At 38.3% G+C, this 18,142-nt stretch overlaps 1 protein-coding gene across 6 annotated transcripts in view; it reads left to right on the top strand.

The window, feature by feature from the left end:
* Positions 1 to 18,142, top strand: part of sgcd (sarcoglycan, delta (dystrophin-associated glycoprotein)) — a 222,985-nt gene that overhangs the window by 165,920 nt on the left and 38,923 nt on the right. For all 6 annotated transcript variants that reach the window (XM_053478375.1, XM_053478373.1, XM_053478371.1 and 3 more), the window contains exons 3-5: positions 2,977 to 3,078; positions 5,022 to 5,109; positions 7,731 to 7,850. In XM_053478375.1, the coding sequence (XP_053334350.1) occupies positions 2,977 to 3,078; positions 5,022 to 5,109; positions 7,731 to 7,850 (310 nt within the window). The remainder of the gene's footprint in view (positions 1 to 2,976; positions 3,079 to 5,021; positions 5,110 to 7,730; positions 7,851 to 18,142) is intronic.

Here is an 18,142-nt window from a genome sequence, read left to right as displayed (position 1 = left end):
AAAGTAGGCTTTTTTTTTTTTTTTGGTGTCAGTGACGCAGTAGTTTCTGAGAGTAGCTCAGCGCCAGGGCGATCCTGCGTGCCAATTATGAACAGTCTGTCAGAGAATCTGCTCGGCTGGTCACCGGGCAGCACATCACACTCCCAATATGCTGCAGCGGAGGACTTGGATTTGAATGCGATGTGAAATCCGATGATGAAGGTGGGCAGACTGACAAGTAGGAGCATGCTGTGGCAAAAGATTATCTCTGCTTCAAAGACTTTTGGCTTCACAGTAGCAATTCAAAAGAGTATATGACTTTAAAGTGCCACAGAAATCAAAGAGTCTTTTGTATCTGGTCTCCAACTTTTCTTTATAGACACTGAGGTAACGTTGTACATGTTTCATTTTTTAAAACTAATTCTTTATTCATTTCGATCTTTTTTTTTATCCTTATTTAAATCTTATAGTTTGAGTTTATCAAAAATGACAAAAAAAAATTGGATATAAAATTCAATTAAATGCAGTGTGGCCCCTAGTGGGCAGAGAAGGTACTGCATAAATGAGCTGCGAGGTTTCAATTTTGTAATTATATATATATATATATATTATATATATATATATATATATATATATATATATTAAAAAAAAAGAAAACAAAGCCATGCGTTTTAAATAAAGTGATTTTCTTTCTTTATCTTAGTCTCGTATTGTTGATCAGAGCTGTGATTACAGGCTTCCAGTCATTTTAAACTGGCCTGTGGGCCTTCTTAAGTTGATCTAGGACATATAAGCCCCGCCTCCAGGGGTGTGTCCTAACCTTTTAATGAGTAGCAGGTTGTTAACAGTGAACATTTTTGGTTCGGACTTGTGTGTCTTTCTGCACAATGTCCTTTTATTATTATTATTATTAAATTCAAATTCCATTTTTGTTTGTCACATAGACAGTCATACACAGTGCGATATGCAGTGAAATGCTTTGATAACTGCTCGTGACCTTAAGTTAAAGACCTTAAAATAAAAGACTACAGATAAGATAAGATAAACCTTTATTAGTCCCACAAGTGCGAAATTTGAATAGGAATAAAAAATAGGAAATAAATATAAAAAGTGAAAGAAGAAGGGAAATTTAACTAAGAAGAATGAAATAAAATATAAAAATTAAAATAAAATAACATAACTGTACAGAACAAATATACAATATAAGAAAAATATGGAGAAAAAATAGAAAAATATGAGACAGATATACAGAATATACAAGATATGAAAAATATAGAAAAGAATAGTTGTACAATATGGATATATGGAATTTTATGGACATTTGTGTGGGAATATGGATGAATATAGATTGAATATAAATGGAAACGTCACATATTTAAAGTGTTTAAAGTGTCTTGTGCAGCCGTGTAACAGAACGTCCAGGGGGTGTGCTTGAAAGTGGCTTATTTAAAGTGACTTGTGATAGAGTAATTGTGTAATTTAACTAATGTCCACGAATGGTGGTTGTGCAGTGGCCACTAGTGTAAGTGTATTATTATTATTATTATTATTATTATTATTATAGTGTTAACTTGGGTTGAAGCAAGAACCCAGAGTCTGTTTTTTTCTCTATCGCCTAAAACCATTTTACTTCAAATCTTAAACTACTGGGAATATTTTATGAATTCTTTATCCTCGTGGTTTAGTATGAAAACATCGCACCTTTACAAGAAGCTACACCACACAAAGCTAATTATGTAACGCTGAATAAATGAGAATAGATCGCTGGCTAGCAAACAAAAAAAAGCTTTTTTTTCTACAATAGTAATATTATGCTAGTAAGTTATGAGCAAAGATAGAGTAAAGCTTTATGTAAGCGCTTTTGTGCAAGTTCTATTACTGTATGTGCTCTATAGACAAAGGGAACATGGGACTATACTGTAATAGTGGGGACCATATGGCCTTAGGAACACAGGGAACACCTGTTTGGTGACCCAAAACACTTTGGGCCAGTGGCGGCTCATATGGTTAAGGTTGTAGGTTACTGGGTTTCTAATCGTAAGGTTGGGGGTTCAAGCCCAAGCACCATTGAGTTGTTGCTGTTGAGCCCTCCAGGGGGCGCTGTATCCTGGCTGATAGTGCACTCCAGTTTCCTAACTAGAATATGTAAAATAATAATAAAATTTATTATTTTACTGTACTGTAAGGTCCATGTGGCAAATATTATGATTCTTATGTTATTATTTATTGTGAATCTATTGTAAAAAAACACTTCGTTTTTTCCCGAAAAGTCTCATTTCATCTCTGTTTAGAAGACTCCGGAGCTGTGAGGTGGAAACCATATTACTGTGTATATATTTACCTGTGGGACGTTTGTGTGTATGTGTGTGTGTAAAAGATGGAGTACTGTGTACAAGATTGGCACGGACAATTTAATCAGTTAGCGTCCTAAGGGAATCCCAGGTCTTGATATCCATTAGACACGTCTTTGCTAAAGTGTCCATCAGCGCTCATACTGCAATAAAGACCAGACTCATGTTGCTCATATAAAAGGCCCTTGTTCAGCTTCGTCTGCTGGTTTTAAAGATCTTAAACGCAGAGCGTTTGTTCCGACGCGGCCCTGCGACGCACCCGGTTAGCACGGCTATGCACGTTAGCGTTTCTTATTAATGAATATCGGAGAGTAATGAAAGACGATTTCTGATACACCAGATACTTTTCATGAGCACGTAAGGCAGTGATGGATAGCCGAGCTGTGGGTTTGTGAATGCAATTTAATTACGCCAGCGGCAGTCATTGGGATGATGAAAACTCTTGACAAGAGTGTTTTTTTTTTTCTTCGTTTGTTTGTTTGTTTTCTTAATCCATCCTGTGACGGTGATGACTAAGCACGCCATTCATTCATCAGAATCAGTCAGCGGAATTATTGTCACTTTATATTCATTTTATTTCACGTGGCAATATGAGGAACGCCACTAAACACCATCTCTCTCTTTCTTTCTCTCCATCTCTCTTCAGGATGGCATGGGTCACTTGAGAATCACAGACAGAGGTCTGAAACTGGAAGGCGACTCCGAGTTTCTCCAGCCTCTGTATGCCAAAGAAATCCAGTCCAGATCGGTGAGTATCATGAACACCAGATCCTTCTCTATCTCTCTTTCTTTCTCCCTCTCTCCCTCTCTCTCCATCCCTTAGATCCTGAGCACACCTATAATATCAGTAAGTGTGGAGCAGATGGATAGCTTGATAATGCATGGAGCACAGGGCTTATCTTATAAGGGAGGCAGGAAAGCGAGTTAAAACCTAAGAGAGAACGAGAAGAACCGAACGGAATAACAACGAAGCGCTGAGATTAAAAACAAACCGTCCATGCGTGATGAGAAACGATGGACTGCATAAGTCTCTTAGTTGCTTTATTTACCATCTTATATTAAATAAATAACGCAGCTGGAAGATACTTTGCAACCTCTTGAAAATGACAGTATTAAAAAAACGACATTTATACTAAGTTTTAGTAATTTACAGTATACCAATGCTAATGACTAAGCCACCGCGCCACCCCGTCCTTTTATTCATCACTTATTATTCAGTGGAAATAACATAGCTTTAATATACACTACCCGGCCAAAAAAAAGTCACACACTCTTTATATTCTTTATATTTTTGGGGCACCTGGGTCAGTAAAGGTGTTGGACTGCTGATCAGATGTTTAAACCCAGGCACCACCAAGCTGCCACTGTTGGGCCCTTGATTAAGGCCCTTAACCCTCAACTGCTCTGATTATTAATGCATAATGCCTAACCCTACTATAAGTCGCTTTAGGTAAGGGTGTCCGAAAAATGTCGTGAACATAAATTTCTTTAGTCTGCCTTTTGCTTTGATTATTCTGTAGCACACATTTGATAAGAAATTTCTGAAATTTTGCAACATTTATTTCCATCCAGAGTCACTTTTATTTCTCTCCAAGATCCTGTATTGATGATGGGAGAGTCGGACCACTGCGTAAATCTTTGGGATGTCTCCGGCACATCCCAAAGATTCTCAATAAGTTTAAGGTCTGAAGTTGGAAATGAAATTAAGCATGGTTTATGGCAACGCCACAGCCTGTCTGAGTATCGTTCCTCTGACCGGGTCCATCCCTTTATGAGCACAGGATGACGCGCCATGTCACAAAGCAAAAATCATCTCAAACTGGTTTCTAGAACACAACAGTGAGGTCACTGTACTCACACGGCCTCCACAGTCACCGGATCGCAGCCCAATAGAGCGGCTCAGTGAAGTGGTGGAACGACAAATCTGCAGCGACTGTGTGATGCTCTCATGTCAATACGGGAAGAAAACAGATCTTGTTAAAATTTAATAGATATTTAAATATTCCCTTTTTTTTTTAAATCTCCTTCAATGGATTTTCCCTCCACTGACATGCTATGGCTCCGAGATCCTGATTTATAATAAAAACCCAGGCTTCTAGGGTGGAAGTGAAATTGATATCATTAATAATTCATCGTCCTGAGATGCTCTGACCCTCTGCCAGCGCAAAAACCTGCGCCAGGATGCCAGGATGATACCATGTGTTTACCAGTTCATGCTAGTTAAACGCAATGCAATTTAGTTTTGCTATGAAATGGCTAAAATCTTTTTTTATGGAGGATCATTGGTAAAAAAAAAAAAAAGAAAATCCTATCCAGCTTTGAAGGGATTGTGAATAAAACTTGGGGTGAAGTCAAGGTGAAGATACTTCACATGCATGATAGTACTGCTTGGATTTCTGAAAACATCTCGCCCTGAGCACAACACGAGCCTAGCTGAGCTAGTAGAGAGAGGGTCAAGTTAAAAAAAAAAAAAAACACAAAGATAAAGACAAAAAAATTTTTGAAGACTTGCTTGATGTTTGGATGTGGGTGATTTTACGCTCACAGGTAGAGCGCTGAGGGCTGGCTGATTTAGGTCAGAGTAAGGAAGTGACATATATAAGTGACAGCATGCAGAAATAAAAGAAAAATTTAAGTTTAGTAATCTGGCACGGACATTGACCTTTGATTCCTTTTTTTTTTTTTTTACAGGGCAGTCCACTTTTCCTGCAATCATCAAAAAATGTCTCAGTCAACATCCTCAATGGGAAAAACCAACTGGTGTCACAGCTAGTTGCAGGTGAGTATCAAAAACCTCAAAAAAACAAAAAAAACAATATTAACAATCAGTAGATCACGTTCAAGTTTAGCGCCCCCTAGTGGATATAACGTCACAGGTGTGCAAAATCAGAAATGGCGGGAAAACGAATGATATGTTTTTAGCAGATATAAAATGGCTACAAAGTGCACAAGTGACGCAATTAGATCCCTTAAAGAAATTATTTATACACGTATGTAATCAAACTTTCACTAGGGGCTAACTATAGAATTAAAGGTCCCGTATTGGACTGTTTAAACAAAACAGTGTGTGTTAATGCTCCTAGCAGAAAGACCTCTCAGAGACCACTGCATTTCACAGCTCATAGATCCGAACATGATGTTTCAGTTTTTATGTAAATAAGCTACTGCTAAGCCACGCCCCCTACAAAACAACAAGCTAGAAGGAAAAAAAAAGAGAGAGAGAGAGAGAGAGGGCTTCTACTTACATGAGGTCACATTAGCGCACACATAGGTCACGTATCTGTACTGTAGGTCTAAAAATGACCAGAAGGTGAATTTTGCATGGCAGGCGTCCTTAAAATTACCCGTCTGTAACGAGTGTACTGGTCCTTTTATCAAACCCTAGTCCGGGACTGGATCGGTAATTAGCTCTGGATAACGTGCGTCCTGACATGATGAAGGTGATTCGGTTGTTAAACGAGTAAAAATGAAATCATGCAGGAAGTGTTAGATCGCACCGGACAGATGGCGCTTTTACCGCTTAATTAAGGACGACATCTTGGATGGCCGGCGAGTTGCTCTTATTTCCGGTGGGATTACACGTCTTAACTATAACCAGTGTATTACTTACATTACCGCTTTGGAACGACAAGCAGAGATCCGCGTGTTTTTTTTATTATTTTCCCGAGCGATAAAGCCGAAACAGGAGTCTGTTTTAATGAGGAAAAGGAAGAAAGCAATTTCGCCTGACTTCATTGACTGCGACTTTTAATGCCATGTTAAAAGACAGAATTGCAAATTTAATTAGTGGTTTAGTAAAATATGAAAGCCGGCTCCTCGGCGCCTTAACAAGTCCACGGCACTCTACAGTCACCTGAGTCACTCCGTGCTGAGCACAAACGACTGGATAATTAACCGGGAGGAGAAAAACAAGAGAGAGAGAGAGAAATAAAGGGTTTGGTTTTTCGACCGAGTCAAAATTAAATAAACAAGAAATTAAATCCTCATCAACACGGCTGCTTTTTGTTCTGTACTCTTGTATCTACGTGGCCTAGAAAAAAAAAGAAAAAAGAAATAATCATATTGTGCAATATAAATATATAAACATATAAGACATTTTAAATATGTATTTTTTGTTAAAGTAAATAAAGTATTTTAAAAATGCGTACAAGTTTAAACATACATGCACTTTATATACGCATACTATTATTTTATTTACATTGTGTTAATATTACATTTTATTTATGCTCCTTCTGACTGAAACCCGACAGTGCTGCCTGCTGTTATTATCCTGATAATTTATTTAATTTAATTACATTTTATTTTAATTTATTTAAGCACAAATGTAAACCCATACCGCTCTCTCTCTCTCTCTCTCTCGTTTTTTTCATCAGTTTGTCTGTTTCTTACTCATTTTATATTTTGTCTCCATCCATCTGTCTTTTTTTGTCCCTCAAATACTGTCCCTGCATTTATGTTTTATGTGTTTTATGTGTGTGTTTATGTAAATGAGTGACTGTGAAGCCACGCCCCCAAAAACACACACAGGCAATGTATCAGTGTGTCGAAACAGGCCTATAAAACTGAATTTCGCATAATAAGCTTCAATCACATCGTAGTCCAGGACCGGATCTGTGTTTATCATGGTTCACATATATATATGTCTCAAAATGAACAGGGACAGAGACAGAGACAGAGAGACTAAACAAACAGAAAGAGACAGAGAGAGAGAGAGTCTTTTCTCTGTTTGTCTCTCTCTGTCTCTTTCTGTCTGTTTAGTCTCTCTGTCTCTGTTCATTCTGTCTCTCTCTGTTTGCTTTTCTCTGTTTCTCTCTGTCTCTCTCTCTCTATCTCTCTCTCCCTCCTTACAGACTCTCTGTCTTCTCTTTCATTCTGTCTCTTCCTTGCTTTCTCACACACAGTCTGTGTTTATTTTTCATGCTGATTCTGTTTTTCTCTCTGTTTATCTGTCTCTTGCGCGCGCACACACACACACACACACACACACACACACACACACACACACAGAGTCTCTATCTCTTTTTCATTCTGTCTCTTTCCTACACACACACAAACCCAGCCTGTGTATGTCTCTCTCACTGTCCCTCTCCATCTATTTCTTTCTCTTTTTCTCTTGCAATTAATTCAACAAGCTTTATTGACATGACCGTATAAGCGCAGTGTTCCCAAAGCATTACAAAAGAAAAACAGCTAATAAATACACAAATGTAAATTAAATTAAACATCAATACAATTCTCTCTCTCTCTCTCTCTCTCACTTTCTTTCTCTCTCATTGGTAAACTCCGTTGCTCCACTCGTTCCTAATCGGATGTTGTATTATTTATGGAATCAATAGGGAAATTTAATATTTCATGTCGAGGTGTAATTAAACTGGAGTCAATTCTCTAATCCCTTGTCAGGTTCTCACGGAGTTCACACACGGGGCAGGATGCTTGAGGTGAAGTCAAGCACAGGAAAGCTGCTTTTCTCGGCTGACGACCACGAGGTGGTGGTGGGAGCGGAGAGATTACGAGTCCTGGGTGAGTGAATTAAAAACGAAATTTGTCAGAATCCTTTGTTTCGATCTATTAATCACAGAGCCAGATTAGGCCATGCTTTATTCAAGACTCTTTTAAACATTTAAAAAAAAAAAACTTTAAAAATTATTATTATTTGTAAATGCTGCTTGTTGGTCTTGTAATTATACACAATAGGGTCATTTTAGAGTCAGCAGTAAAAAATATCTGATTAAACAATGGAAATGCTGATTGAGAAAATAAGACTCGGATCTTAATTGCGGTCCGAACCGCAAGCGGTCGCTGAGGCGCCAATATTTTTAAGCACATGTGATTTTCTGGGTGATGAATCATGTAGAGTGAAGCTCTTAACGACCCGCAGAGACAGTGCACAGTGTATATTACATAATTGTAACTTATAAACATAAACGACTCGCAGTACCTCCAGTGACCAGCAGGGGCGCTCTGACCCACACTGCGGCAGTACACACTGCTTTACACCATACCTCCAGTTCCCTTCGCCAGACAATCCTCTCTGCTTACTTTTTTGAGTTGAATAATTTGAGTTTCGATTATTTCTTATGGGAAAATTTCGCTTTGATTTACGAGTGTTTGGGAACTATTGATTATTTTCCTATTGGATTTATTTCTTAAATATGATTATTTAATAATGTTGCTTTTAAAATTTGAAATTTTATCCTTCCTTCACTTCTATTTTTAGAAGTGACTGAATCGCTTGAAAGGCAGCACTCCTTGTTTTGTCGTTGTTGTTGTTTTGTTTTTTTGTGAGAATGCCGGTTTCTGGACCCGCTGCGCTGGTCTGTTGTTAAAGGTTGTGTAGTGTACAGTATGAGACTGATCTGTGATTGATCTTGTTGTACACACACCATTACATCCAGCAAACAACTGCAAATGATTAGATATCATGTAGTGTGAGCGGTTCAGCGATTCGGAGCTTTTCAAAGTGGTGTAGTGTGTGCTCGCTGAGCTCCCGGTCTCAAATGTCATGCACTAATATAACTGTACTACACTACTGCATATTATTTAATAAATTACAGACACAATTTAACCTATTACCGATATTATCTTTAATATTAAACAATGATCATGACTTGTTTGATTACTGCTCAATATTTTGTAAATAGCTGAAATTATTCGAGGAAATGTAACAATACAGTTTCACAGCAAAACAAGATAAAAGCCATTGTCAGATTTTTACTGATTTTGGCAGTTTATTGTTCGCAGACACACATGGTTGTCATTTTTGTTGAAAATTGCTATATATTATGCTTCTTTTAAAAGCTTTGAACTACAACAAACACTGGTTTTGCTGTATTTGGGAGCCATGATGCACTGAAAGGAAAGATGACGCTACAACACTCAGGAGATGTGTGTATAACAGATATGCATATGGATGATTGATGCCTGATTTTACCTTACATGGAACATCCCTGTACTATAATGTCATTCAAAAAAAACTAATTAAAACTGAATCTGGTGGAGAAGGAAGCTGACGCTGCTGTAGACTCAATTTTATGTATTGTTTTTAAAGTTTAATTGGAAATGATTTATGTGCAACAAAACACATTTCTTCCTTGTTCCAATGTGCAGCGAGTGACTCAAATGAAACTCAACCAACATCTTATTTAAACTTATATATATATACAGTATATAATTTCTTTTTATAGTTGAAGCATTTTGCAAGATGACCAAAACTATAGTAGTGTAGAATTTTGACACCCGTGTGACTGAAAGAAACAACAAACTAAATATTTAATCAACTTGTAATACTTGCTTATTATCTTGTTTGTTTGTTTACGTTTGTCTAAAAACTGCCAAAATAAATACATGTATTTTCAGGGATTAGAAAGCAAATTATAGACAAAGACAAACACATTACACAGAATTTCTAAAAATAGAAGTGAAGCAAGGATAAAATTTCAAATTTTAAAAGCAACATGATTAAATAATCATATTTAAGATATTTAATCAAATAGGAAAATAATCAATAGTTCCAAAACACTCGTAAATCAAAGCAAAATTTTCCCATAAGAAATAATCGAAACTCAAATTATTAATTTCAAAGCCCAAAAAAAAAAAAAAACATAAAAAAACAGTATAAAAATAAATCCTGACAGATAACTGTTTCTGTTTATGTGCAGGTGCTGTGTGTGTGTGTGTGTGTGTGTGTGAATTGAAAGTAAGCGGAAAGGAGGAATCAGCCCCTTTCTCCTCTCTTATCTGAACTTCACACAAACACACACACATTAACGGAAAGACTGTTTTGTCGAAAAATTTGCAAGGAACATCGTTAATGACGCTCATGTGAGTGCGAATACTAACGGAATCACTGCTGTAAAGTAAAACAGACAAACAAGTAAACCTGCAAGGTTTGTAAAGGCGAGAGTGTGTGTGTGTGAAGTGGCACGGTGTCAAATGACGTGCGTGCACACTCATAACAACAGGCTGAAACAGAGAGAGAGAAAATGGATCTTTAACCTCTCTAACGAGACTTTCTTTCGCTTTACATGCGGCACATACGTGTGTTATAATAAACAGTACACGCGCGCTGTACACATGCGCTTACAAAAAAATAAAATATGTTTTACAAACACTCACACGTGGTCACAGTGTTATAGTAAACAGTACACAACGTGCACGTGGTTGATTATACCAGTAAGAGATGCGCACTAAGACCCAGCAGGGGAGACGATTACCCACAATTCCGCAGCACAAGAGAGAGAAAAAACATTGGCTCAGTTGTGATCACGTGACGCTCGACGTCTAAACAAGAAGCGCATGCGTGATACGTGATACTCAGACTTTTCCAAGTCAAAATTTATTAAAAATCTTTGCTCATCTTGCAGAACGCTTGCAAACCACATTACTCGCAATCCAAGGTTCCATTGTACACGGCATATGTCGTATGAATAGTTTTTGGCCAAAATGTACACTTGTAGTGCAAGCGAGCTAAAAAAAAAGGATAGATTTTTTTTCCCCTTTTTTATTTATTTATTTTTTTTAAGTCTTTCTTTTGAGAGTGATTTATTTGATTTATTTGCAGCTGTAATCATGCTGGCATGGCGTAATTAGTAATATTACATGGGTTTAATTAACAGCTTAATAGATACAGCTGGTTTGGAGAGGTGTAAAGTGCGTGTGCATGCCTTCGCCGTGTTTGCTCCATAGTGGTTCTTACAGGTTTATTGCATTCACTTACTGATTAATTCACGTATCAAGGACAGAGTTAGTTTTTTTTTTTATGTGAATACGTTCCAAGATATGTTCCAGGCAAAACCAGCGTCGTGTTTGAGTGGTTTGAGATGTGCGTCTCTCTTCAAGCCTCGGGACCAGAACCGTCTGTGCCCTTAAGCATTCTTGGCTCCGGCTCAGCGTTTCAGCCGGAGCCTTGGATCAGATTCTGCCTCATTTGTAAGTCACTTTAGATAAAAGCAGCCGCTAAACGAATGAATGCAAATGCAACATTTATTCATCCGGCACTTCGCTTGTATTCAAAAGGACTTACGAGTGAAGCGGAATTCAGTCAACTCCTCGGCTCACCAGAAGAAAGATCAGACCTTGGAATTACAAATTTTAAAATGTGATCACCGTTACACCTGCACGTTCGTGCAATTATCCAATCACTTCAGCGGCGGGATTTTAAAAGAGGTTGAGTTAACGCTCACATCAAACATCTGGAATGATGATGGATGATGATGATGATGATGATGATGATAAGAGGGGGTCCAAGGAGAACCTGCAGGCTATTTTAAATCAACAGGAAGGCTACAATAACTCAAATAACCACACTTTACATCCATGATGAGCAAAAAAGCATGACAATTTGAATCCCAAACTAGGCGGTCAAAGACTGTACAATTGCAGGACGTGTTGAGGAAAGTGTTAGCACTCCTTCGTATCGTGTAAAACATCACGGTAAGCATAGGTTCTTCCTTTTTAGCATTTCACAACACTTCTTTATAAATAACACCTGCTTTTCACATGATAAACGATTCCGGTCCAAGTGACTCATTCACTGGTAGAGCACTGGCACGGTCACTTGAAAGCATCTTCATTTTTTCCATCACATTTGGCCAGACTGAGAAGAGCGTATTTCATGTGACAGGAAGCAAAAGGCATCCAGCTCCATTCATTTAAAATCCTCCACGCTCTGAGTATTTTTTTTCACTCTCTCTCCTGTTTTTTTTTTGTTTTTTTTTAGCAAATAAAAAAGCTTTGACTTTTCAAGGTTGTTTTGTGTAGCAGTTCATCGTACATTACTCTCCGATGTAGTAGCCCCGAACTTCTAAACAGATTACGTGTGTTTTTTTTTGTTGTTGTTGTTGCCACTGATCATTTTCTCTAATGCACAACCCCATTACCTTGCATTCACGCTGGCGTACTAGAGCCAATGGACTATAGACATTCCAAAGATGTTTAGGAGCCTGTCCTGCTGCCATGGACTCATTCATATTCTCACAAAAGGATGGAGCTTTTGTTGGCTGCACGGACCAAATGGCAGCTCGTTAAGCGCTTACATTTATTCATTCGGCAGATGCTGTTAAAAAAAAAAAAAAAAAAAAACTCAGAATACTATTTATGTGCATATTGCAGTGGTCTGCACTACTACTTAACATTTCACACTAAAATTTCTTCCAGAAATAACAGCAGGTGCACGACATAGTGCCTGCCGCGTCCCACGGTGCTACAGTAGCGGATCGCCAGCTTATACAGTCCATTACTGAAGTGGTCACCTAAATCTCTCGAAGGAATTCCACACGATCCCATGCAGTATAGAAATGGAAAAACACAATCTTCTATTTAAGGAATTCTGAGTAATCACAAGATGACATCTTCTCTTAATGGAATTCGGACCATTCCCAGACAATTCCATCCTTTTTTGGAAGAAATGATGACCAATTCCACACAATCGCATCATTTCGTAAATGAATTCAGACAAATTTCACCAAGATCCCGTCTTCCCTTATAGGATTTCTAACCAACTCCACACAATTCAATCTTCAGTTGAAGGAATGATGACCAACAGGTTCCAGTCTTCTCTTATAGGAATTCTGACCAATCCCTTACAATTCCATTCCAAAGAATGATGACCCCCCATAATTATGATCCCACATAATCTTATGGTTTCTTAAATAAATTAAGACAAATATCCCATCTCCTCATGATGGAATTATGACCAATTCCACACAATTCCATCTTCTTTAATATGATTTCTAACCAATTCCATGCAATCCCATCTTTTCTTAAATAAATAATGACCAATCCCACATGATCCAATCTTCTCTTATAGGATTTCTGACTAATTCAACACAATCTCATAATTTCTTAAATGAATTTATACAAAGATTCCACCTTGTCTTGAAGGAATTCTGACCAATTCCACACTATCCCATCTTCTCTTGGATCAATCCCATGTGCTCTAATTCTTTCTTGAAGTAATTCTGAATAATCATGTACTGTATGATATCACCACCTCTTGAAGGAATTTTGACTAATTCCACATAATCCCACCTTCTCTCGAAGGTTTTTTCCCCCCAATCCCACCCCTCAATGGCATTCCCCTCCCGTCCTCTAGTTATTTTTGTTTGCACTCGCTTACAATCGCTTCCGATAGTTCTAGTTCTCTGCTTCTGAAACACATAAAAGCATTAAATGCATCACAAAATGTAGCACACATCATCCTCCATCCGAAATGCTGTAGTGTCAACGAGGATGGGCGCTTCATATGCTTTGTGAGCTTTAGATCTGATCTCTAATTCCAAAACCACTTGCGTCTTATATGTTTTGTTTTGTGTTTTTTTTTTTTTTTGTCCTTAACCACCGATCCTCTTAAATTCTGTCACGTTTGATACAATTAGTGAAATAAATGACTTTAATCTGATGGTAGGTTTTTAGATGGTGGGTTGATTCCTGAATAATAAGGCTACAGTTCTGCATTTGGAGAATGTAAATGAATTCGTTATTAAGTTTGCAATGCAGATTTGCAGAAGTGTTTACTGGGCCAAACGAGGTAAACATACATTTGATTGCAACATCTAATAACCCAAGCACCCTATTGTGTATGTAGATTGAGTTGGCACAGGGGCAAATGCAATTAAATCTAACCCTCACATAAAGAGGCAAGATGGTGTGTCGGAATAAATAATGAGTCTGCTATAATGTCTGAAATATTCTCATGTATGCGTTATGCACTGGTTATGTAACACATCATTGTGTATACACTCTTATTGGGAAGAAAATGACCACCCAAATGACCAACAAACAAATAAACAACTCAGTTCTTAAATGGTTCCCAATGACCATAGCAGGACTGGCTGTCATTTCCCGTGTCAGACACAGCTCTAACATCCGTCAGGAGAAGTTTTCTTTGTCGAAGATTTTTATACAGCGACGCCAGCATCACTTAAGGCCATTGCAGCGATGCGCCGTTCCTCCCTCAGGTCTTGGCAGTAGCTCCTTGAGGGTCATGACTTATTTATTCCAGTCCAGACATTACGAGATCATTCAGCACTCAATTCACACCAGTCCAAAATTTATTTATTTTTTAAACTTCACCTGGTCTTTTTGTTTGTTTGTTTTGTTGATTTCGCTGTAGTGCATTGATTTGACACTTTTGGCAAAGACAGGGATAATTGCCTTTTTTTTATGCTGTTGCTAAACACTGCACTGGAATATTCCGCACAATTTTATCCTCTTCTACTTTGAACAGAGTCTCACTGGAAATCTATCATTTAATTTTTTTTGTTTCCTTGGCATTCTATTCAGAATAATAATTAGGCGAATTTACATTTCTGACGACAGTAAGGTTAACTTTTAAGCGTTTTAAATAAATTAATTGAATTAGACTAAGATGAAAGCCCACAGCTCCCTCTCAGCCACCGCGGGTGAACTCTCGGTTTACTAATTTATCACAATCATTAGCCGTTCATTACTTCAGTAGTGTCCTTTATACAAGGGGGCGGGACTTTTAATAACATGACAGAATAACAGAACACAGTCCTGAGAGTAAAAACTCCCTTTATGTCTCTATATAATCCCCTGATACACTAATCCACTTATCCCAGTGTTTCACTAATAACTTGGACACCATCAAGGTAGAAAGATTCCTCAGTGCGCCGGAGCCACGATCGGACTGCCTGCTTCACACCTGAAACGCCGGCCTCCCAGGAACTCCTTTAATGGCTCATGGGGAAATGACTTGGAGCGAGGACAGGACTGTACAGGGGGATGTGACGATGACTCCCAGATTAGTTCCTGTAATGTACAAGTGGTGCGGTGGGACGTATGAGGTTGTGCCTGGTTGATCAAACCAGGCTGTTTTTAACATTAAAGGAGTTCCAGGGAGGCTAGTGTTTCAGATATGAATCAGACGGTCTGATCCTGGCCTCGGCATACAGGGAGAAAAGTTTTCTTCCTTAAGACTGTTTTCTGTTCTTCTGCACAATCGAAAGTCCTGGTTTGACTTGTAACTACCCCTTAGTGTGCAACCCTGTTACCAGAGTAAATAATAGAATATATGACCCTGACTCCTTCACATGGATAACTATGGAATGCCATGACAACCACCTGAGTCTCCAAGAAAGCAATACTTTCTGAAAGTATACCCCCCTCTCAGCCAATCCTAGGCATCTATGTGCTTGTGCATGCAGAAGAGGGCGGATAGCTCTTTTCTCTGAGTGATAGCTCTTTCCTCTCCCACAACACAACCAGAGCAAAGGTTCTTCTAAGAAGCATATAATAGTCTTCAACCATACATTAAAGCAAACGGGGGGAGGGCGCACTTTCAACAGTCTACTTAAAGTTCTACGTAAATCTTACACTGCTCTGTCTTTCTGGGAAAGTGAATAACTGATATATTCGTCTATTTTGTTTCCTGATGTCAGGGTGTAAAACGAAGAAAAGTCCCCAGCGTGTAGAAAGAGATTTTCGTTTTGTGATTTCTAAGGAATTCTGCCGTGTGTTAAGCACGCTCACCGCCTTTCACAAGTGAAAAGAACGATGGGTTTGAGGTTCACGTCGAGGTTTGACGTCAGAGACCACGCCTCGATGTGAACCTCATGTTCCAGCCTGATCGCTCGCAACATCTTCCTGCATTCCTGTGTGTTCTGCTTTGCTATCCGGACCAGAGTTCATGCCTGTTTGCTGGCAGGGGTCGCTGGCATCCTGTTCGTACCCCAGCCGTGACCACCGCCCGCTCCAATGACAGTTTATGCACAAAGTAATAATGGCTGCAATTCCACCTTTTCATGACCGCGCTGCATGATCCTGAGCCGAGCGTTCACCCAGAGGGGTTATTGATGCTTTTCACAGTCTGCATTACAAGGCACCGGTGCTTTAATAGGCACTTTTAGGGGTGATTCATGTCCTGTGTCTAAATAGAACTTTCCTGTGAACAATGCGCCGCTTTAAATACGACGATAAAACTCAGAATAAGCCTCTTCAACCATAACCATTCTTCACTTCCTCACTATTACCTTCAAGATGATATCTAACAAGCAGCATCAATCGATACATGCTACAGTAATGTTTAATGGTGGATTGTACATGGACATGAAAGGTAATGTAAAGAGATCACTCCGAGCCAAAGCTTGAAGCTACAAGAAGCTAGATGTAACAGACTATAGAAAATAAAAATTGAATATTATATATATATATATATTAAAAGACAGTGAAACTACAGCACGATCATTTGCTATTTGTTTAATTCACTGCTGAGTATATTTATAAAAAAAAGCAATTATGCTGAAGTTCAGTAATTCCCAGTGGTGTCACATTACATGGGAGCACATTTTAATTAAAAGATAAATTGATGTGAACACGACACCATTGAGCTTTGCTTTTTATAGACCGTATTAGTTGTGACAGGAAAAAAAAAATGCAAATAAAAATTTGAATCTGTGGTCTGTACTTCCACTGGAACTTGATCAGGATCGTACACGAGCAACTTATATCACATTCTTGGATCCTGGGATGTTCATTTGTGTTACGGTGCCAGCTCTGTAAATACACCAAACAAACTAATTCACTACAACCACCCTCTACACACACACACACACACACACACACAGACACACACTTATCCATATGTCTCAACAGGAGCAGATGGAGAAGGTGTTTTGTTACTCTTCCAAGATAAATATTGCTTTATCAGATGAGAAGCCGCTACTGTAACAGTCTCAGTAAGTCTCTTCTTGCATGCACAATAAAATGCAGATACGAGAGAAACAATCAAACAAACAAACAAACAAACAAACAAAAATGTCAGTGAGCTAGATAAAATAGAACTGAAACACGACTGATGGAACACGACATTTTTTAGTTTTAAGGCATTTACATTTACATTTACGCACCACTCTCATCCAGAGCGTCTTACAAAAACGCTTTGAAGTTTCCATCATTGGATACATCATCTGGCCGACGCCCTTATACTGCACCGAGCATCTCACATTTTTATCTCATTATACTGTACACCTGAGCAGTTGAGGTTTAGGGGCCTTGCTTAAGGGTCCAACAGTGGCAACTTGGTGGTGGGGTTTGAACCTGAGACATTCTGATCACCTTAACCACTGAGCTACCCTGGCCCTGTTTCTAGTCATCACTGTCCTAATGTACAGAACATCATTTTCAGCATATGAAATATTGTCCAATATTAGCATATTGTCCAATCAGACACTTTTCCAATCTAAAAGACGACAGTTCTATCAGACCATTTGGATCATTTCTGATCTGATGAGCTCCATCTTTGCAGTCTTGATTTCATAAAAGCTAAACAACTAACTATTACATCAGTGAAGGCGGCGTGTGATACGCTCTCTCAATCAGAACACCACACAGGATGAAACACATATTTCAGAATTTGCACATATTTCTATTTCATTTTTGCTGATTGCACATTTATGGACATTGCATCATCATTTGCACATTCCCCGGACATTTCTATTTAAATTCTTATTTATTTCCAAAGTTTTCTATATTTTCTGTATTTGTACAGACAGATAATTCCATATTTACACAGTGTTTTTTTTGTCATATTTTATATTTTGTTTTATCCTTTAAAGCTGTATTTTCCATAGCTAAAGTTTTTTCTATATTTTATTTCTTATTTTATTCCATATTTATTTCCTAGTAATAATCTTTTTTTCACAGGCGGTCGTAGAAGCATTTCACTGCATATCGTACTGTGTATGATTGTGTTTGAATTTAAATGCCAGAGTAAGTCAAAGTTGACCGTGTTTAGATACTTTAATTAGGTAGCTAGCATAACCTAGCATTAAGTTACATTGGAAAGGTGTTGT

This window comes from Clarias gariepinus, chromosome 19 (assembly GCF_024256425.1).
Source record: "Clarias gariepinus isolate MV-2021 ecotype Netherlands chromosome 19, CGAR_prim_01v2, whole genome shotgun sequence".
NCBI lineage: Eukaryota > Metazoa > Chordata > Actinopteri > Siluriformes > Clariidae > Clarias > Clarias gariepinus.
The sequence above is the reverse complement of the archived record's forward strand: the minus strand, read 5'-3'. Positions and strand labels throughout refer to the sequence as shown.